Source organism: Gopherus flavomarginatus, chromosome 23 (assembly GCF_025201925.1).
Source record: "Gopherus flavomarginatus isolate rGopFla2 chromosome 23, rGopFla2.mat.asm, whole genome shotgun sequence".
In the NCBI taxonomy this organism is placed as follows: Eukaryota; Metazoa; Chordata; order Testudines; family Testudinidae; genus Gopherus; species Gopherus flavomarginatus.
In genome coordinates, this window is record NC_066639.1 from 13,651,474 (window position 1) to 13,673,210 (window position 21,737).

Consider the following 21,737-nt stretch of genomic DNA (forward strand, 5'->3'; position numbering starts at 1 on the left):
GAAGCTCCAGGAGGGACATGTTAACAGAGTCCGACCCCACCTTGCTCAGAGCAGCCAGGTGGCATCAGAGGGTGGAAAGAGAGAACCTTTGTGTCTCCCAGCTGACAAACGGAGGTAGGGTCTTCACATTTATCACATACCTACTAGCCAGAGCTTAATATAGGAGATGGGGCTGTCTCTGGACCCTGCTGATGGCTCCCTGGTAGGAATGCCAACACTCTCCAAATAAAATATATGGAATAAAGGGGAAGTCAAAAGTAAAGAATAGAAGTTCGAAGGTCAGAATTGTAGAAAGTTGACAAGGGAAGCTATCAGAAATCAGTGATCAACCAAGGAAAATAAGAAGGAAGTTGTTAAAAGCACAAAATTAATCCTAACAATGGCAGTGGTAAATTACTAGATGGAAAAGGCAGAATTATCAACTATCATGCAGAAGAGGTAAAAGTGTTCAATAAATATTTCTCTCCTGCATGTGGAGAAAAACAGATGATGTAACTCATATCATAAGATGTTGACGCTGACAGTCTTTCCATTCCAAAAGTAACTCACGAGGACGTTAAACAGCAGCTATTAAAGTTAGATATGTTTAAATCAGTGGGTCCAGATAACTAGAGTTTTGAAAGATCTGCTGGAGGAACGTGGTGGACTGTTAATGTTGATTTTAATTAGGACTTGGAACACTTGAGAAATTCCAGGAGAGTGGAATAAAGCTAATGCTGTGCCAATATTTAAAAAGTATAACAGAGATGAAGGAGCTAATTACAAGTGTGTCAGTCTGAAATCGATACTGGGCAAGAGAATGGAGCAGCCGATACTGGATTTCATTAATAAAGAAAGGAGGGTAATATAATTAGTACCTATTAAAAAGGTTTAGACACAATAGATCCTATCAAACTAACTGGATATCCTTATTGGATGAGATCAAAAGTTTGGTTGCAGCTAATAGTACTGATGTAATATCTGTAGGCATATGAGTTGGTTCAGCACAATATTTTGACTAGACAGATACAAAATACACATGGCATACTTTAAATGGATTAAAAACTGGGATTTTAAATAGGGAACCATGGTCGAGTGGATTTCTTTCTAGCGTGTTCCCGCAAGGATTGGATCTTGGCCCTGTGCTATTTAACATTCTTATCAATGACCTGGAAGAGAATATAAAATCATCACCGATAAAGTTTGCAGTTGCCACAAAGACTGGGGGTGGGGGTAACTAATGAAGTGTCAGTAGGTTCAGTTTTCAGCACTGGGAGTCTGGGAAGTTGTCCCAGCCCTGGCTGGAGGGTTATTTCCTGTTCCACAAAGAGGGGAAGTTTCATTCCCAACACCTGTGCCTTGAAATCAGGACCTATCTGACACTACAGCCTATATTCAACATAGTGGCAGGATTATAATATGATTAGGACATGAGGCATTTTGTACAAAATGAGTCACGTGCAGTGTCACTGGAAAAGTTTGATTTGCTGAATATGATTATCCTACCTGTGTGCACAGATCATGCTTGTATCTGAAGTTATGGATATTGACTCTGTATCTGTCTTTCAAATGCGCTTACTCTGGGTATCTGCCACAACGAGCCTTTCAGGTACAATGAAGAAGCCAGACAGTGCTGATGGCTCATCAGCAAAGAGAATGGACTGTGGAAGAGCTTTGCCCTCCTGTGAACGTTTCAGCCAGCCTATGAGTCATGGCTACAATGACTCAGCAGGGCACTCTAGGGCATGTGACCAGACCACATGACAATGAACTTCATTTTGGTACCTGTATTTTTACACAACCTGGACTGGGAACTTAGTTTCGAACAAAGGGTTCCTGCCATATGGAAAAGCTACATAAGATGGGGTGTGACATCATCTCTTGGCCTCATTCCCCGCACAAGAGAACTCCTGGAAACACCTGAGGAACAAAGACTGAACTGGGGGAAATGTTGGTCCCAGGGTAAAGGGATTTCTAGCTTGTGTATGGAAACTTGGTGGACTGCTTCTAGCATCAGTCAGGATGAGAAATTGCTAATTCAAATTCTATCCATCTAGTATGTTAGGCTTGGTTTGAGTTTTTGGTTATTTGATAAGTAATCTGCTTTGATCTGTTTGCTAACACTTATCGCTGGGAAATTGGCTGTTTGTCTTTTCTCTCTCCTTGTGTGGCTTAGGTAAAGCACTCAGGTAGCTTAGTTGGCTGCATGGCGGCACCTGCTGTCGTGTTGGGTGATAACAGGCCCTGGAGAGGCTGGCTGAATCTCCAGCAAAGCAGTGTGAGAAGGGCCAGCCCAGCTTGAGGGTTAGAGGGCACAGCGGTTCCCAGAAGCCCCCCAGACTGCACCCCGGGGTGACAACCCATCATACCCTAGAGCACACAAGTCTCAGCAGGTTTGTCACATCCTGTCCCCTCCCTTTCTCCACCCAAGATATTTCCTGCCTCCCACCACCTCTAGCAGCTCCCACCAGTGGTGAGCTCCAGCTGGTTCGCATGAACCGGCTGTTAAATTTAGAAGCCTTTTTAGAACCGGTTGTTCCAGGACAACCAGTTCTAAAAGAGCTTTTAAATTTAACAAAGGCTCGGGCAGCTGTCCACCCGGCCCCTGGCCCCAGCTCACCTCCTCCTCTCCTCTGAATGCTCTGCCCTCCTTCTCCTCCCCCTCCCCTGCTTCCCGTGAATCAGATGTTCGCGGGAAGCCTGAAACAAGCAGCAGGCAGGTAAGCCGGGTCGGGAGGGGGGAGAGCTGGCGCGCGCGGCTCAGTCCGGCTCCACCTGTGCGCCCCAGCCGGGTCCCGGCTAAGCATTCCTGGCTGAGACTGGTCCCGGCTGAGCGGCTCCGACCTGGCCCAGCTCGGGCCCCGCAGCACCAGTCCGGTCTGGGGAGTCAGATCTTGCGGCGCCAGTCGTGGTCCTGGCAGAGCGGACCCAGTCCTGGCCCCAGGTAGTGTGGTGAGGGGGCTGGGAGCAGGTGTTTGGTGGGTTGTAGGGGGATGGATAAGGGTCGGGGCGGTTAGAGGGCAGGGAACAAGGGAATTGAATGGGGGCAAGGGTCCCGGAGGGGGCAGTTAGGAAGGAGTAGGGGTTGGATGAGGTGGTGGGGGGCAGTCAGGGACAGAGAGAAGGGGTGGTTGGATGGGGCAGGGGTTCCGAGGGGGCATCAAGAATGAGAGGAGGGGTTTGATGGGGCAGCAGGGGGCAGTCAGGGGACAGGGAAGGGGGGGGATGGGTCAGGGGTCCCCGGGGGGGGTGTCAAGGATCATGGGGGGTTGGATGGGGCACGACCCCCTCGTGAGGTGAGGAGGAGGGAACCTGTTATTAATATTTTGGCAGCTCATCACTGGCTCCCACCCTCCTACACATTTACTGCTTCTCTCCCTCCAAGCAGAACCCACCACCAGCTCCCTGAGAATCCCTTACCTGAGCCAGCTCCATTGCAGCCGTTTCCTTCCCCCTGGGAGGATGGGATGATCTGGAGCAAAACGTGGACGTTATTCTGTAGCCTGCCAGGGTGAGAAGGGCAATGTGAGAGAATTCAGACAGGGTTTCTCTCCTTTCCACATGTTGATTCCCCTCAGCATTGTTCCCTGGTCATGGACATTCTAGGTTCTGCCACACTGGGAAGCACAGAGTGACCTTATCCCAGCACAGGCCTAGTCCCCTCCTACCAGGGTGTAACCCCCTGACACATGGTGAAACCCTCCCAGCAGCAGAATTTCTCTGTTACACTTATCAAGTTTGCGGGCGATACCAAGCTGGGAGGGGTTGCAAGTACTTTGGAGGATAGAACTGAAATTCAGAATCATCTGGACAAACTGGAGAAACGGTCTGAAGAAAATAGGATGAAATTCAATAAGGACAAATGCAAAGTACACTGCTTAGAAAGGAACAATCAGTTGCACTGTCATAAACAGATAGTTAAGGGTTAAAGTCTCTTTTACCTGTAAAGGATTAAGAAGCTCAGTAAACCTGGCTGACACCTGGCCAGAGGACCAATAGGGGGACAAGATACTTTCAAATCTCGGTGGAGGGAAGTCTTTGTTTGTGCTCTTTGTTGTTGTTGTTGTTCGCTCTTTGGACAAAGAGGGACCAGACGTCCATCCAGGCTCTCCAAATCTTTCTGAATCAGTCTTTCATGTTTCAAAATTGTCAGTATAGCCAGGCAAGGCGGATTAAGTCTTATGTTTGTTTTTTTCAACTTGTGAATGCTTCTTTTTTGCTGGAAGGATTTTTACCTCTGTCTGCTGTAACTCTGAATCTAAGGCTGGGGGGGGGGGGGAGAGGTCCCTCTAGTCTGTATGAATCTGAATCCCCTGTAAAGCATTTTCCATCCTGATTTTACAGAGATAATTTTTACCTTTTCTTTTTTTAATTAAAAGCTTTCTTTTTTAAGAACCTGATTGATCTTTTTCCTTGTTTTCAGATCCAAGGAGATTGGAATCTGAACTCACCAGGGATTGTTGGGGGGAAAGGAGGAGGGAAGGGTTAATTCCTCCTTGTTTTAAGATCCAAGGAGTTTGGATCTGTGTGAAGCCTCTCAAGGCTGCCCAGGGAGGGGAAGGTTTTGGGGGGACAGAAGGTGTGCCAGACACAGAACTTCTGGCTGGTGGCAGCGTACCAGATCTAAGCTAGAAATCAAGCTTAGAAGGATCCATGCAGGTCCCCACCATCTGTACCCTAAAGTTCAGAGTGGGGGAAAAACCTTGACTTGGTGGCAGAGGTGGGATTCTGTTGAAGAACCAAAAGCCAGTGAGTTTTTTTTCTCTCCTTTCTAGCTGCTCGGAAAGCAGTCTGAGGGGATTGTTTTTAAGAATCAAAAGTCGGTGAGTTTTTTTCTCTCTCCTTTCTAGCTGCTTGGAAAGCAGCCTGAGGGCAGAGGTGTTAAGTTTTTTTAACCAGGGTCTTTGTTAAGAGGAAGCTTCAAGCTGTGAGCAAACAGACAGCAAAAAGGAATTCACAAGCTGAAATGTTTTCTTTCTACCTACCTCTCGGGTATAGCTAGTTAGAAAATCTCTGTTAGCCAAGCAGCCTGAGTCAGTGAGCTGCAGGAGTTGTGGCCAGCACAAGAAAGCAGAAAAATGAGTACCAGTGGAGCAACTAACAAACTAGAAATGGCTAGGCTAGAAGCAACAGAGAAAGACAACGAACATAAGAGACAGATAGAACTAATTAATGCAGAAATAGCCAGGAAAGAAGCGGCCCACAAAAGAGCTATAGAGATAAAAAAAGAGAAAGAGAAAGAGAAGAAAAAGCCAAAGAGGCTGACCACCGGAGGGCGTTCGAGCTCCAGAGGGAGGCCCACCAGCAGGCCCTGGAATTAGCAAAGGCTAAGCAGGATGGAACAGCCAACCCTAACAACCCTTCTCCAGGTACCGGTCCCCATCCCAAGAAATTCCCCACCTACAAGGCAGGTGATGATACTGAGGCCTTCTTAGAAAATTTTGAAAGGACCTGCCACAGGTACAGCATCCCTATAGACCAGTACATGATAGAGCTGAGGCCACAGCTCAGTGGACCCTTAGCAGAGGTGGCGGTTGAAATGCCTAAGGAACACATGAATGATTGTAATCTTTTGCAAACCAAGGCCAAAATCAGAATGGGGCTAACACCTGAACGTGCCTGTCGGCGGTTCAGAGCCCTATGGTGAAAACCAGATCTGTCATTTACCCGACACGCCTACCACATTAAAAAAAATTGGAATGCCTGAATATCAGAAGCAAGTGTTAACTCTCTGAAAAAGCTGTCCCTCCTAATGCAAATGGAGCAGTTCTTAAAGGGTGTTCCTAAGAAAATAAAAAGGTACATCCTAGATGGGAAACCAAGGCGGAGAAAATTGAAGCCAAATAGGTGAAAGTGGCAAAAAAAAAAAAAAACCTACTAGCAAGGGGAGCGAATATCAGAGAGTGCAAACCAAAAATAAACCCTATCACTGGGGACAACCCAAGACCCCACCTCCAACCCAAGGAAAGCCCCAGACACCCTATTGTCCCACCTCACCAGTCTCCAGCAACCCACCTCAGCCCAGTGACCAGTCAGCTAGGAGATGTTTTAAATGTAATAAACTGGGACATATAAAGGCCCACTGCCCCAAAAACCCCAACCGAGTACAGTTCATTACACCACCATCACACCAAAGATCCCCAGGCCCAGATGCCTCTCAAATACCCTCGGAGCGAAGGGAAACCTTAAAAGTGGGCGGAAAAAAGGTTATCGCATGAAGAGACACCGGGGCACAAGTGTCAGCTATCCACCAATCCTTCGTGGACCCCAAATTCATCAACCCAGAGGCCCAAGTGACAATTCACCCATTCATGTCAAAATCGGTAAACTTGCCTACAGCTGAATTGCCTGTCCAGTACAAGGGCTGGTCAGGAATGTGGACTTTTGCAGTCTATGACAATTATCCCATCCCCATGCTACTGGGGAAAGACTTGGCCAACCAGGTGAAGCTGGCCAAGAGGGTGGGGATGGTCATACACAGCCAAGTCAGGCAAGCTTCCACACCCATCCCTGTTCCTGAGCTGTCCACAAGAGACCCAAACAGAGGTGGTGGAATCGGACCCCCTGCCAACGACTGCAACAACCTTAGTGCATCCAGTCCCAGAACCGGAACTGGAAAAGCAACCAGCACCAGAACCGTTGCCAGCACTGACGCCAGTGCTTGCAAACTCATCTACCACTCCAACGCCAGAGGGCACCAGCAGGCCTGAACGGGCAGAAGCAGCAGACAACCCTACCCAAGAAGCTCAGCCAGAGCCTGAAATACCACCTAGTGCACCAGCGGACAGCGGTTCACCATCAACAAAAAACAACCCCATCACCTACATCGCTTCCAGAGGGACCAAGCCCAAGTCCACAGTCTAAGGAGGAACTGGTGTCTCCAGCCTCAAGAGAACAGTACCAGGCTGAGCAGGAAGCAGATGACAGCCTTCAAAAAGCTTGAACGGCGGCACAAAGCACCTCACCGCCTCTCAGCTCTTCTAACTGATCCCGGTTTGTTGTAAAATAAGAACTTTTATACAAAAAAACTCTTTCTGGTGAACACCAAAAGAACTGGCATCCTCAAAAACAGTTGGTAGTTCCAACTAAGTACCGGGTAAAGCTTTTAAGCTTAGCCCATGATCATCCCAGTGGCCATTCTGGGGTGAACAAAACCAAGGACAGGTTGGGGAAATCCTTCCGCTGGGAGGGAATGGGCAAGGACGTTGCTAACTATGTCCAGTCTTGTAAGGTGTGCCAAAAAGTGGGAAAGCCTCAAGACCAGGTCAAAGTCCCTCTCCAGCCACTCCCCATAATTAAGGTCCCATTTCAGCAAGCAGCTGTGGATATTCTGGGTCCTTTCCCAAAAAAGACCCCCAGAGGAAAGCAGTACATACTGACTTTCATGGATTTTGCTAACCGATGGTCGGAAGCAGTAGCTCTAAGCAACACCAGGGCTAAAACTGTGTGCCAGGCCTTAGCAGACATTTTTGCCAGGGTAGGTTGGCCCTCCGACATCCTTACAGATTTGGGAACTAATTTCCTGGCAAAGACCAAAAAAAAATCTGTGGGAAGCTCATGGGGTAAATCACTTGGTTGCCACCCCTTACCACCATCAAACCAATGGCCTGGTGGAGAGGTTTAATGGAACTTTGGGGGCCATAATACGTGAATTCATAAATAAACACTCCAATGATTGGGATCTAGTGTTGCAGCAGTTGCTTTTTGCCTACAGGGCTGTACCACATCCCAGTTTTGGGTTTTCACCATTTGAGCTTGTGTATGGCCACAAGGTTAAGGAGCCATTACAGCTGGTGAAGCAGCAATGGGAGGGGTTTACGCCTTCTTCAGGAACTAACACTCTGGACTTTGTAAGCAGCCTACAAAACACTCTCTGACACTCTTTAGCCCTTGTTAAAGAAAATCTAAAAAATGCTCAGAAAAAGCAAAAGGCCTGGTATAATAAACATACCAAAGAGCGTTCCTTCAAAGTAGGGAACCAGGTTATGGTCTTAAAGGCACAACAGGCCCATAAAATGAAAGCGTCATGGGAAGGGCCATTCACGGTCCAAGAGCGCCTAGGAGCTGTTAACTATCTCACAGCATTTCCCACCTCAACCCAAAAGCCTAAAGTGTACCATGTTAATTCTCTCAAGCCCTTTTATTCCAAAGACTTAAAAGGTTTGTCTGTTTACAGTCCAGGAAGGAGATGACGCTGAGTGGCCTGAAGGTGTGTACTACGAAGGAAAAAGTGACGGTGGCGTGGAAGAAGTGAACCTCTCCACAGCCCTGGAACGTCTGCAGCGGCAACAGATCAAGGAGCTGTGCACTAGCTTCGCCCCAATGTTCTCAGCCACCCCAGGACGGACCGAACGGGCATACCACTCCATTGACACAGGTATTGTCCACCCAATTAGAATCCCACCCTACCGGGTGTCTCCTCATGCCCAAGCTGCTATAGAACGGGAGATCCAAAACATACTACAGATGGGTATAATCCACCCCTCTAACAGTGCATGGACATCTCCAGTGGTTCTAGTTCCCAAACCAGATGGGGAAATACGCTTTTGTGTGGACTACTGTAAACTAAATGTTGTAACTTGTCCCGACAACTATCCAATGCCAGGCACCGATGAGCTATTGGAGAAATTGGGACATGCCCAGTTCATCTCTACAATAGACTTAACCAAGGGGTACTGGCAAGTACCGCTAAATAAACCCGCCAAAGAAAGGTCAGCCTTCATCACCCATGCAGGGGTGTATGAATTTAATGTGCTTCCCTTCGGGCTGCGAAATGCACCCACCACCTTCCAAAGACTTGTAGATGGTCTCCTAGCAGGGTTGGTAGAATCTGCAGTTGCCTACCTCGATGATGTGGCCATTTTTTCTGATTCATGGGCAGAACACCTGGAACATTGGGAAAAGTGTTCGAGTGCATCAGGCAGGCAGGACTAACTGTTAAGGCTAAAAAGTGTCAAATAGGCCAAAACAGAGCGACTTACTTTGAACACCAAGTGGGTCAAGGAACAACTCCCCTACAGGCCAAGGTGGATGCTATCCAAAAGTGGCCTGTCCCAAAGTCAAAGAAATAGGTCCAATCCTTCTGAGGCTTGGCCGAATATTAGACGATTTGTACCACACTACAGCCAAATCACTTCCCCACTAACAGACCTCACCAAAAAGACCCAGCCAAATGCAGTTAAGTGGACTGATGAGTGTCAGAAGGCTTTTACTCGGCTTAAGACAACACTCATGTCTGACCCTGTGCTAAGGGCCCCAGACTTTGATAAACCATTCCTGGTAACCACAGATGCATCTGAGAGTGGTGTAGGAGCAGTTTTAATGCAGGAAGGACCAGATCAAAACTTCCATCCTGTCATGTTTCTCAGCAAGAAACAGTCTGAAAGGGAAAGCCACTGGTCAATCAGTAAAAAAGAATGCTATGCTATTGTGTATGCTCTGGAAAAGCTATGCCCATACGTTTGGGGACGGCGCTTCCAGCTACAAACCGACCCTGCTGCGTTATAAATGGCTTCATACTGACAAAGGAAACAACAAAAAACTGCTTCGATGGAGTTTAGCTCTCCAAGATTTTGATTTTGAAATTCAACACATTTCAGGAGCTTCAAACAAAGTAGCTGATGCACTCTCCCGTGAGTTTCCCAGAATCAACTGGTTAAAAATTGTCCTTGAAATGTAAAAAATCTTGTAGTTTTACATAATTAGTAGTATATGTAAAGGTGCATGTGTTTTATTAATCTGTTCATTCTAAAGTTCTAGGAAGAAATCACCACCAGTGTGGTTCCACGCTGAGATTTGGGGGGCATGTCATAAACAGATAGTTAAGGGTTAATGTCTCTTTTACTTGTAAAGGGTTAAGCTCAGTAAACCTGGCTGACACCTGGCCAGAGGACCAATAGGGGGACAAGATACTTTCAAATCTCGGTGGAGGGAAGTCTTTGTTTGTGCTCTTTGTTGTTGTTGTTGTTCGCTCTTTGGACAAAGAGGGACCAGACATCCATCCAGGCTCTCCAAATCTTTCTGAATCAGTCTTTCATGTTTCAAAATTGTCAGTATAGCCAGGCAAGGCGGATTAAGTCTTATGTTTGTTTTTTTCAACTTTTGAATGCTTCTTTTTATTGGAAGGATTTTTACCTCTGTCTGCTGTAACTTTGAATCTAAGGCTGGGGGGGAGGTCCCTCTAGTCTGTATGAATCTGAATCCCCTGTAAAGCATTTTCCATCCTGATTTTACAGAGATAATTTTTACCTTTTCTTTTTTTAATTAAAAGCTTTCTTTTTGAAGATCCTGATTGATTTTTTTCCCTTATTTTCAGATCCAAGGAGATTGGAATCCGAACTCACCAGGGACTGGTGGGGGGAAAGGAGGAGGGAGGGTTAATTCCTCCTTGTTTTAAGATCCAAGGAGTTTGGATCTGTGTGAAGCCTCTCAACGCTGCCCAGGAAGGGGAAGGTTTTGGGGGGACAGAAGGTGTGCCTGACACAGAACTTCTGGTTGGTGGCAGCATACCAGATCTAAGCAAGAAATTAAGCTTAGAAGGCTCCATGCAGGTCCCCACCATCTGTACCCTAAAGTTCAGAGTGGGGAAAAATCCTTGACTGCACACATACAAAATGGGAAATAACTGCCCAGGAAGGAGTGCTATGGAAAGGGAAATGGGGGTTATAGTGGATCACAAGCTGAATATGAGTCAACGGAGTTATGCTTTTTTTGCAACAGTAAGTATCATTCTGGGATGTATTAGCAGGAGTATTGTAAGCAAGACATGAGAAGTAATTCTTCTGCTCTACTCCGCACTGATTAGGTCTCAACTGGAGTACTGTGTCCAGTTCTGGGGGCAACATTTCAGGAAAGATGTGGACAAAATCAAGAAAGTCCAGAGAAGAGCAACAAAAATGATTAAAGATCTAGAAAACATGGCCTATGAGGGAAGATTGAAAAAACTGGGTTTGTTAGGTCTGGAGAAGACTCAGAGGGGACACGATCACAGTTTTCAAGTACATAAAAGGTTGTTACAAAGATGCCAGAAAAAAATTATTGTTCTTAACCTCTGATGATAGGACAAGAAGCAATGGACTTAAATTACAGCAAGGGCGGTTTAGGATGGAGATTAGGAAAAAAACTTCCTAACTGTCAGAGTGGTTAAGCACTGAAATAAATTGTCTAGGGAGCTTGTGGAATCTCCATCACTAGGAATATTTAAGAGCAGGCTGGAAAACACCTGTCAGGAATTGTCTAGGTAATACTGAGTCCTGCTTTGAGTGCATGGGACTGGCCTAGATGACCTCTCGAGGTCCCTTCCAGTTCTATAATTCTATGAACCAAATGCCAGAGAAGAGCAGAATCAAAAGAGTAACTCTGGGGGATTCTCCCTGTCACTGATCCCAAGGCAGCTCTCTCAGGTTTACAAAGCTGTTTGATGCTCCAGCCTTTATACAGTCTCTCCTAGGAGTGCTCGTTTCATGGGCTTGGCCTAGTTTTAGCCTTTCGGAAGTGTGACCCCGGGGGCTCTGAGACTGGGCCTTCTTGCCTCAGCACATCTCGTTTCTTTCTGTGGCTCCCTAGTGAGTCCAAATGAGTAGATACTCCTGACACAGACTGTGAACATAAGAGCTGCCCACTGCATCAGACCAATGGTCCATCTAGCTCAGTGGCCAATGCCAAGTGCTTCAGAGGGAATGAACAGAACAGGTAACCATCAAATGATCCACCCCGTCAACCATTCCCACCTTCTGGTAAACAGAGGCTAAAGACACCATCCCTGCCCATCCTGCCTGTGACACTGGCAGATGAGGTGTTAGCTCTTGCAAAAGCCCCATGTCTTCATTGAACAGGGACAAATGCATAGCTCGAATCAGTCTGACTCACCTGTGTTAGTATTAGGGACAAGGATCATAAGAATGTGTTTACACTTCATGGTATGCTTGTGAGTTGCTGCCTGGGTTAATATCAGACTAGTTGCATTGTGAGCCTCTGTGGCTCTGTAAATCACCAGACAGGAGAGAGACTTTACCTAGGTGAAGTGCTGACTGGCAACCGAATGCATTACACCCTGCCTGGCAGGAAAGGTTCATCAACACCAGAGAGATTATTATGTGATGTTAAATACGACAAAAGACTGTTGTTGTGCTCTTGACTTCCCATTAGCTGAGTTTGCAGCTCAGAGCAAATGGCAGGAAGGGGACAAAAAACCCCATACAGAACGAACTGATTTATCTCTATGCTGCTTGGACTCTGTGGGGGGCAAAGTTTCTAGGTATAAGTAAGAAATAGCCAGCTGATTAGCCTGGCTTAGTCCTAAGGAAGATATAGGGCTTGCTTATTATAGAAGCTTCTATTACCTTTTGAAATTTAAGACTGTAACTTGTCTGCATCTATAGGATTACCTGCTTTAAATTCGTAAACAACTTTCGTTTCCTTTAAATAAGTCTTAATACAGGTTATTACAGGACTGGCTACAAGTATTGTCTTTGTTGTGAGATCTAAGATTCAATTGACCTCAGTAAGTGACTGGTCCTTTGGGACAAGGTCAGGCTTGACAAAGTCCTGGCTGGGATAATTTAGTTGAGGATTGGTCCTGCTTTGAGCAGGAGGTTGGACTAGATGACCTTCTGAGGTTCCTTCCAGCCCTGATATTCTATGATTCTATGACTGGCAGTAACCTGAACATTGCTGTGATTCAAAGGGTAAGGCAGTGGTTCTCTACTAGGGGTCCTGGGCCCGGTGGGGGCCACTAGCAGGTTTCAGGGCAGGGGCCAAGCAAGGCCAGCATTACACTCATTGAGGCCCAGGGCAGAAAGCTTAAGTTCCAGCACATGGGGCTGAAGTCCAGGGCCCTGAGCCGCTACCTGGGCCTGAAGCCAAATCCTAAGCAATGTAGGGCCCCTGTGGCATGGTACCCCGAGAGAGGAAGAAAGTGTCCTGAGGACTCAGCCAGAAGGTTGAGCCCTGACACACTACGGCTTAGAGGGTCTCTGCCAGTCAGGAAGGGCTAGCAGCGAGGGAAGACTGGCAACTGATGGATGGAGGGGTGAAGAGGTTTGGGGTATGGTGGGGGAAGAAGCATCTGGGACAGGATAACCTGGGGTTGGGTAGTCTCCATAGGGGACACTTGCTCCTCCTGTGCCCTTTGCACACCCTCTTGCGAGTAGAGAATGACCACCCTGTCCCCACCCCCAGAGGCACCCGTGTCTCAGGACTCTCCCAAGTTCCACCCACTAACTCTCTTCCCATTTGGGGTAGAGCTCGGGGCAACAAATCACCATCAAGATGAACCCAGCTGAATGCTGGTTGTTCTGGTGCCACAGGGGCCTCTGGTGGGTGAAAGGCAGAACTGCAGCACTTCTCAGGCAGAATGTATCTTCTTCAAGCCAAAAAAAGGAATTCTGCGCTGGACGCGAATTCTGTGCATACGCAGCGGTGCAGAATTCCCACATGAGTAACTCACACCTGGCACAAACATAACCTGCTCACTCCCATCTCTTCTCCCTATGTGTCGAGTCCCAGAGCTGCTGCTGTCATTAATGCACACAGGCTTTCACTCCCGTTAGTGCTGGCAAGACCCAATCCAGTTACAGGACTGAACCCTTATTTGCCTATCACATGGGGCAGTCTCTGCTGAGGGGGAGGTGAGATGGGGAGGGGGTACAAAGGGGAAAGTTGTTGTACCCATGTTGGTCCCAGGAGAGCAAATAGGTATTTTTAATTGGTTCTAAAAAAATCACTGCACCCACCTTGTCTCTCCAAGAAATTTGAAAGTGGCGGAAGGAGACAAACAGGAAGACAGAACTCAGGACTCTAAATCAAACATTTCAAACCCCTGGAAGAAACTACATTTCCCTTCTGCCCCTGGGTATGTTTGGATCCTATATGAGGGACCACCCCATTCCCCTCATAGCAGCAACGGGAAACTGCAGCCAGCCCCAGATGGTCTTTCCCAATCCTGGGATGTTTGTTGTGACAAAGTTTGTGTGTGGTGGGTGCACGGGCTGGGTACAACTGGACCAATCTGCAGATTGGAAAGTCAGGGCGACTCTAGCACAGCTTGGGGGCTGTGGGCAGGGGGAGCAGTTCTGGAGCTGGGCCTCTGTCCTCTCTAGCTCCCATGGCACATGGCTCTGGCAGCATCAAGTGGGTCCATCACTGCAGGGGAAGATTGGGGCAGTGTCTGAGATCAGGGTGAGAATTGGAGGGGGGTCCATGCTCAAGAATGGGGGATGGAATTCACCTCCCCACCCCTCTGCAGAGCTCAGCAACTAGGGATTTATCCAGTGAAGTGAATTTCACTCTGGGTGACTTTGAGTCAGACACGGAAAGATCCTTGGGCCTCAGATTCCACACTGGCCACAGGAGTTTACTAGTTCTCCCTTCCCAGACGGCCGGGGGCAGCAAGGGATAATTAGTGGGTTATGGGAATTAGAAGATGAAAATTCACTAAGAACAATGACATTTGTGTGTTTATTATTAAATCCCCAGACACCCACCAATCCCCGTCCTCCTTCCGATGAGCTATAAATATCTAAGGGACTCAGCTATTGATCCTGCAGTCAGTTCCTGCCCTTCCTCACTTTCTATAGCAGCACTTTTAACACCAGGGCAGGGAAACATGTAAATACTTTGAACCAAATTCCAGAAGCTGCTGAGCATGGAGAAGTTCAAATGAAACCAAGGTTCCGTCTCTCCAAGGACCTGGCCCCTAGTGCAAAATAACAGACACTCCCCAGAAATCTGAAATGGCCACTTCATAACTGATAAAATGTTATTAATCTGTTCGCTTCTGGGAATTACCAATAAGAGAAACAACCCAGTGACAGTGATATCCTGAGGAAAAGATCTCATGTGTCTTCAGATCATACCCATTTGTAACCTGGAACTTTATACACTATAATGCCTAATTCGTAGCCCTATGGTGATTGCCTGGTGTCACTACAGGGCAGAATTAAGGTTGGTGCCTTAGTTGTCAATTTCCATCCCCTAACATATTGCAATTGCTGTTATGTGGGTTTGTCAAAATTCATTTTGTCTATTTCTTTCTTTTAATTTCAATAGATAGCGATATTTTTAAGCCCTTTTTTCAATGTTTACAATTTCAATGTTCAGAGCTGTGGGAAGTTATGGGGGTCGTCAGACAACAATTATTTAATTACAGTAACTGCCTAGATTTCAAAAGCCAAATCATATAACTGTTCAAAGAGAAATTGTCAATGTCACATGCACCGTATACAGTGTAAATATCCTTAAATCAAACTCGACTTTCTCCAGAAGCATTTCTGTATATTACCTATATAAATATTTTTTCATCTCTGTGTGTGTGTACAGTAAAATCAACATTTACTGCAATTTATTCATAAAAATCTAATCATTTCAAGCATAATTTTAAGTAATGAAGTACTTGAATTCTTTCACTTCCTAGACTGGAATGTTTCATTTCAGGATAATTACTCCCTCCCTGTGATGTATTTTACTTTCAGTACTGTAACCCTCTTGAGATATAGCTCCTGTCTGGGAGCTCTGCTGAGACCAGTGGCATTATGATCAGAAGGTGACACACTGACACATGAGCAGAGACACATGGGGGAAGGAAGAGGATGAGGTAACATGGAGCCTACCAGGGTTGAACATGGCCCTAAGAGCAAATGCCCTCTCAGCCTCTCCTCTCTCCCACCTCCCAGAAGCAGTAATTCTGAGAAATCATTCCCTGAAATCTAAATATCCCCAGTATGAGAGACATTAACGCAGGTACCTTAGTGGCTGCTGCGCCAACCCCCTGCCTTGACGAGGAGGATGAAGAATTTCTGTAGAAATGGGTTAGGCTAGGAGAGGGCAGAGCTGATGTGGGACTGGGAGCCAAGTTGACCAAGAGGCCAGAACTCATGGGGGGTTTAGGAGAAGCAGTCAACAGGACTGGGTAGAGGCACTTCAGTGTATTTTCCCCATTAACCATTCTGTCATGTATTTAATTTAGAAACTTTTCATTATATCTAAACACCTTGGAGCTAAGCTGGGTTGATGCTTTTCCACTTACAGTGGTACAGTTTTAATCCGATGTTTAATCAGATGCTTATGCAACACAAACCAGTCAATAATGGGTGTGCTTTCATTCATTAACTTGACTGTGTGGGCTTGGCTACACTTGAGAGTTACAGCGCTGGTGGTGGCTTTACAACACTGTAACTTACTCTCCATCCACACTGGCAAGGTACATACAGCTCTGTATCTCCCTGGCTACAGCGCTGGCTGTACCACCTCGGCCTGGGGAATAATGACTATAGCGCTGCTCTTGCAGTGCTGGGGTGCCAGTGTAAACAGTGATTAATCTTACTACGCTGTAACTGACCTCCAGAACCTTCCCATAATGCTTTTAAGTAGAGATAACACTCTTTGTTTTGTTGTGAACTCGGGGCTCCTGGAGCTGCTTATCTAAAAGCCAAACACAGCTCCTCTTTGCTCCAGCAGAGGTAGGGGGATCCCTCTGGAATGTTTGCTTGAGGAGAGAAGCAGCCCGGAGGCAGGGAGGGGGTCCCTTTTGGAGCAGCTGGTTATCTGGTCTGAAGGCTATCTGCATTTAATGAATGTGGGGTGGGGGAAGGGGTCGAAACTTTGAAAATGATTGAAGGTTGGTGCTGTGTATCTTCAAGTCCTTAGAACTTGCAAGGCAGGGAGCTGACACAGTGTCAGCTCCAAAAATCCACTCACTCTGTCTCCCCCACGCTCCCTGTCACACTCCATCCCACCCCCTTCTTTGGAAAAGCACGTCGCAGCCACTTGAATGCTGGGATAGCTGCCCATAATGCACCACTCCCAACACCACTGCAAATGTGGCCACACTGCAGCGCTTTCCCTACACAGCTGTACGAAGACAGCTTTAACTCCCAGCGCTGTACAGCTGCAAGTGGAGCCAAACCCTGTGCTGGGCATCACTTTTAAAAAAAGATGGTGTGAGGGAGTGTCAAAATTTTAGGTATTAAGAAATGGGAAGTAGGTGTCAGTTTCTTTCTCATGCATTTCTCTCATAATTTTAATGTCACTTTTGAATCAGTATTAATACCATGTTGTTTTAACAGCAGTAGGGTCCATTTGTATAATTGTTTGCAAGATTTCATTGGATATTGTGAACCAGCCATCTTCACCTTTTATTTTGAGATTCCTAAATACAACCCAGCGCACCTCTCCTGAAAGACTGCAAGAACTGGCCAGTGACATGTTCCTTAAGAGAGCAAACACATGACGAGCCCTTTTGCCCTAAAATGAGCATTTGGCTCTTTGACTTTGCTTTATCCACCCCACCAGAAAACGCTGTAGGGAACTCGGTCATTACAGCCGACCGTCAATAGGTACAAATCTACCAGCTATGGGCCAACATTCAAATGGTTCTGTTTGTTTATCTTGCATTCAGCTTTGCAATTCTTAGATCCCATTTAAAAACTGGAAGTGAAATAACCGAAGCAAGTTAAGAAGAGAGCGGCATCGGGCATAGGTAGGGGGTAAAACAATAAATGGAAAGAACTGACTATGCACAAAGGAACATCTCAAACTATCAGAGCCTCAGATTCTCGTCCAAGTGAATCCATCTCAGCCAGGCATATCAGCCCCTTAAAAATTACCCAGCTCGTCTGGCAGTGAACGCTGCGTGTTCCAGGCAGAGCTACAGTGTGTGCGTCTGCTCTGCTGACATGCTGCTTTGGTACGGAAGGCACCATAGCCACAGGGAGCAGAGACATGGACTCCTACATAACACAATCCCAGACACACCTCCAATGCTGCATCCCCTCCCCACCACCCCACTGTCTGCCATCCCCTCCCCTACCTTACATGGCCATTCTCAGCCTATTGCTAACACTTCCTCCCAGCCTTCAGCACTATAAATAAATAAAACATGGTGTTACAAAAGGTAGATTGTGCCACAGAAACCTGATCTGGATGTCAGTAAGGTTTTTGATACAGTTCCACATGGGAAACTATTCGTTAAATTGGAGAAGATGGGGATTAATATGAGAACCGAAAGGTCAATAAAGAATTAGTTAAAGGGGAGTCTACAAGGGGGTCATATTGAATGGTGAGTTGTCAGGCTGGAGGGAGTTACTAGTGGAGTTCCTCAGATCAGTCTTGGGACCAATCTTACTCAACACTTTTATTAGTGATCTTGGCACAAGAAGTGGGAGTGGGACACAAAGCCGGGAGGGATTGCCAATATGGAGGAGGACAGGAAAATCATACAAGAAAATCTGCATGGCCTTGAAAGCTGGAGTAATAGAAATGGGATGAAAATGAACAGTGCACAAATTCTAGTTGTTAGTCCCCAAGTGCATAATTTTGCAATAAGCTGGGGATTTATCAATTGGAAGTGACAGAGGAGGAGAAAGACCTGGGTGTATTGGTTGATCACAGGATAATTATGAGCTGCCAAAGTGATGCAGCCGTGAAATAGGTTAATAAAGTCCTAGGATACATCAGGTGAGGTATTTCCAGCAGACACATGAAAGGGTTAGTACTGTTATAAAAGGCACCGATGAGACCTCATCTGAAATATACCTCTACCTTCTGCCCTCAAGTCTGTGAGTCTATAACCTGTGCTTTGTGTTGCATAGACACAGATGGAGATTAGGGCCCCATCGTGCAGCACATGGCAGAGAACCTGACTGAGATCAGCACCCCCATTCTGCTGGGCACTGCACAGACAGAGAGGGACAGTCCTTGCCCCAAAGAGATCACAATCCAAGTAGACAATGGGTAGGAGGAAAACAGAGGGGGGCTGTGACTTCCCCAAGATCACCAAGCAGGTCAGGGACAGAGCCAGGAACATACCCCGTTAACGCCAGAGCCACATCACCCACAGCTTGGAAAAGTCCCCACACCCCATTGTATTAGGCTGCAGGAAGAGGTGGTTTATCCATGGATGCACAGGCTGTCTTGGCAGGGCAGCTCAGTTGCGATCCCTGCACACAGCTGGGTGTGTGTGTCATGGGTCAGGAGAAGTCAGTGTCTAGTCCTGTGGGTTGTGTTCCTGGCTCATACCTCCAGCACTCACTGCTGACCCTCCCTTACCAGCTGCACTGGTCAGCCAGTCCCAGGCCTCTGTTAAGTCACTGCCCCTCCCACCCCACCACCTCAAACCTTCAAACAGGGACGTGGTGCACCAGTGACAGAGTGCACTAGTGTAAAGTCTGTCTGTACTAAGGGTCTGCACCAGTGCTTAAAACACCAGGGTGGCAGAGACCTTCAGTGCCCAAAACAGCAGTACGGTGGCACTAGAACTGGAATCTATTTCTAGCTCTGTCACAGACCTTGCACACATCAATGTTTCTCCTCCCAACTTTAGTCTCTTTACCCAGCTGCCCGCTCACTAGGGTCTCCCCTCTCTCCAGAGCTCCTCACCACTAAAATATGCATGGGTGTCACCAGAGCTGAGGTAGTTCAGCTCTGGAATAGTCTTACAAGGGGGGCTGTGGAGTCTCTTTCCCTGGAAGTTTTTAAGAACTGGTAGGACAAACCTCTGCCAGAGATAATCAACATATACTTGGTCCTGCCTCAGCAGAGAGAGCTGGACTTGATGACACCTTGAGGTCCTATCTAGCACTACATTTAAAGGATGCTATGCGAAATATACATATAAAACATACAGAGAAAAACCACACAACAATATGATGTCAGGCCATTCAAAAAAACAACAACAACAAAACAAAAAACTACAGTGCATAGCATAAAATGACACAATACTAAGGAGAAGAAAGCAACACAATGCAAACTAACACACCTTAGGACAAAAGTACACAATGCAAAATAGCTCAGCTCAAACCAACATAACACAGACTCCAAACAAGCTGAGGCAAAACAACGCACCATAAAACTATGCAACACAACATGGTGCATCATAGTTCCAAATGGCACCATGCAAAACAGCTCAGCATAGAACAGGGCACAGCACAAAAGAGAATTATTTCAATGCAGGCCTGGAAGGGATCTTGAGAGGGCGTCTACTCCAGCCTCCTGTGCTGAGGTAGAACCAAGAATCCCTAGACATTCCCAGACTGGTGTATCTCTAACCTAGTCTTAAAAACCTCCAGTGAAGGAAATTCCACAGTCTCCCTTGGAAGCCAATTCAAGGCAAACACAGACCAAACCAACGCTGCACACACACACACGCTGGGCTTGGGGTTAAGGGGAGAGGCAAGAAGTGAAACAATCTGGGTTCATTTCCCAGTTTTGCCCCAAATTCTCCATGCAAACTTGGGCAAATTAATTCAGCTCTCTGAGCTTCAGTTTCCCCATCTGTAAAATGGAGAGTCGCCTCCCATCACTGGCCTATTTAGCCTTTGAGATTTTTGTGGCAAGACCTGTCCCTGTGGGCATGTTGACACTGCAGTCAGACACTGGCGGCTGGCCCGTGCCCGCTGACTTGGGCTCACATGGCTCAGGCTGCGGGGCTCTTTAATTGTGGTGTCCATGTTCCGGCTGGGGCTGCAGCCCAAGGTCTGGCACCCTCCCACCTCGCAGGGTCCTACTCTCTGGCTCCAGCCCAAGCCCAGACATCTACACTGCAATTAAACAGCCCCTGAGCCTGAGCCCTGTGAGCCTGAGTCAGCTGGCATGGGCCAGTGGGGGTGTTTTAACAGCAAGGTAGAGATACCCTTGGTGTCTTTTCCGCACCTGTCAGAATGGGGACCCTGATCTTGGTCAGTGTCTGTGCAGAGCCCTGCAGAACAGGAAGCCTGATCTCAGTTGAGGACTCTGCAGCTCCCAGCATTACAAAATCCCTGATTTTGTTAAGGGCCCCTGCAGCAACTGGCAAAATGTGGGGGCAGGATCTCTGTCAGGGTCTGTGCAGTGCACAGTACAGGGGTGGGGTGTGATCTTTGTTAAGGTCAGTGCAATGCCAGGCCCAACAGGGACGCAGATCTCAGTCGAGGTCTCCAAAGTGCCCAGAACAATGGAGGCAGTGGTTTGGGTCACAGTCGTGTCCTGCCTGGCACAAGGGGGGCTGTGATCTCGGTGCAGGTCTCAGTTTTACCTGGCACAACAGTGCAGTCGGATCTCACATCGGGGTCTCTTCAGCACCTGGCAGAACAGGGCCACGCTCAGTACGATAAGAGCCCTGATTCAGTCACACACCTGGAGAGAAAAATGGGAAGATTTTCGAGAATTTGATATCAGTATTTCAGAACTGAAGAGAAAAAGAGGGACAAACTAAATATTTGCCAATATAAGGGACAAGCATCAACATGTGGGGAGAGTTTATGTCACCATTCAACAGTTCAAGAGAAAAGAGGGGAAACTGGAGGGGATTATACAGGGATATTGAACTAACAACAGGATGGGACGGATTCTTCTTGCCTCACACTCACAGGGCCAGGAGGGAGCCCTGGGTGATGTCTTTTCACAGGGGAAAGGAGCGGGGCTGGAGTCAGAAGGTCGCTGGCTGTGGGGAGGGGCTGGCAATGGGGTCTGGGAATGTGACTAGCAGGTGCTAGGTGGGGGGGAGGAGTAGCTGGACTAGGAAACCTGGGGCTGGGCCCTCTGCATAGGGGACACTTGCTCCTCCCTCCCCTTCCTGGCCCTTCCCACGCCCTGTTGCCAGCAGAGAGTGGCCCCCCCCCAGCCCAGCCCAGAGGTGTCCCTGTCTCAGGGCCCCCCCAGCCTCTGCCCAGTTCAGAAATCACTCGGGGGAACCATTTCCCACCCGCACAAGGACAAATCCCTGCAGGTGAAAATGGGGGAAACACCCCAAACCTGAGATCTGAACTGGCCATTGGCGAAGGGCA

General features: G+C 47.4%; 3 protein-coding genes across 3 annotated transcripts in view; 2 read left to right on the top strand and 1 right to left on the bottom strand.

The window, feature by feature from the left end:
* The window catches only part of LOC127039327 (zinc finger protein 420-like), a 645,607-nt gene that overhangs the window by 461,163 nt on the left and 162,707 nt on the right, over positions 1-21,737 (top strand). The gene's annotated exons all lie outside the window — the stretch shown is intronic.
* The window catches only part of LOC127039329 (zinc finger protein 665-like), a 370,491-nt gene that overhangs the window by 348,313 nt on the left and 441 nt on the right, over positions 1-21,737 (bottom strand). The window contains exon 2 of the mRNA XM_050932737.1: positions 3,400-3,482. Coding sequence (XP_050788694.1) covers positions 3,400-3,414 — 15 coding nt within the window. The 5' untranslated portion in view covers positions 3,415-3,482. The remainder of the gene's footprint in view (positions 1-3,399; positions 3,483-21,737) is intronic.
* The window catches only part of LOC127039362 (gastrula zinc finger protein XlCGF57.1-like), a 261,180-nt gene that overhangs the window by 172,518 nt on the left and 66,925 nt on the right, over positions 1-21,737 (top strand). The window lies entirely within an intron of this gene.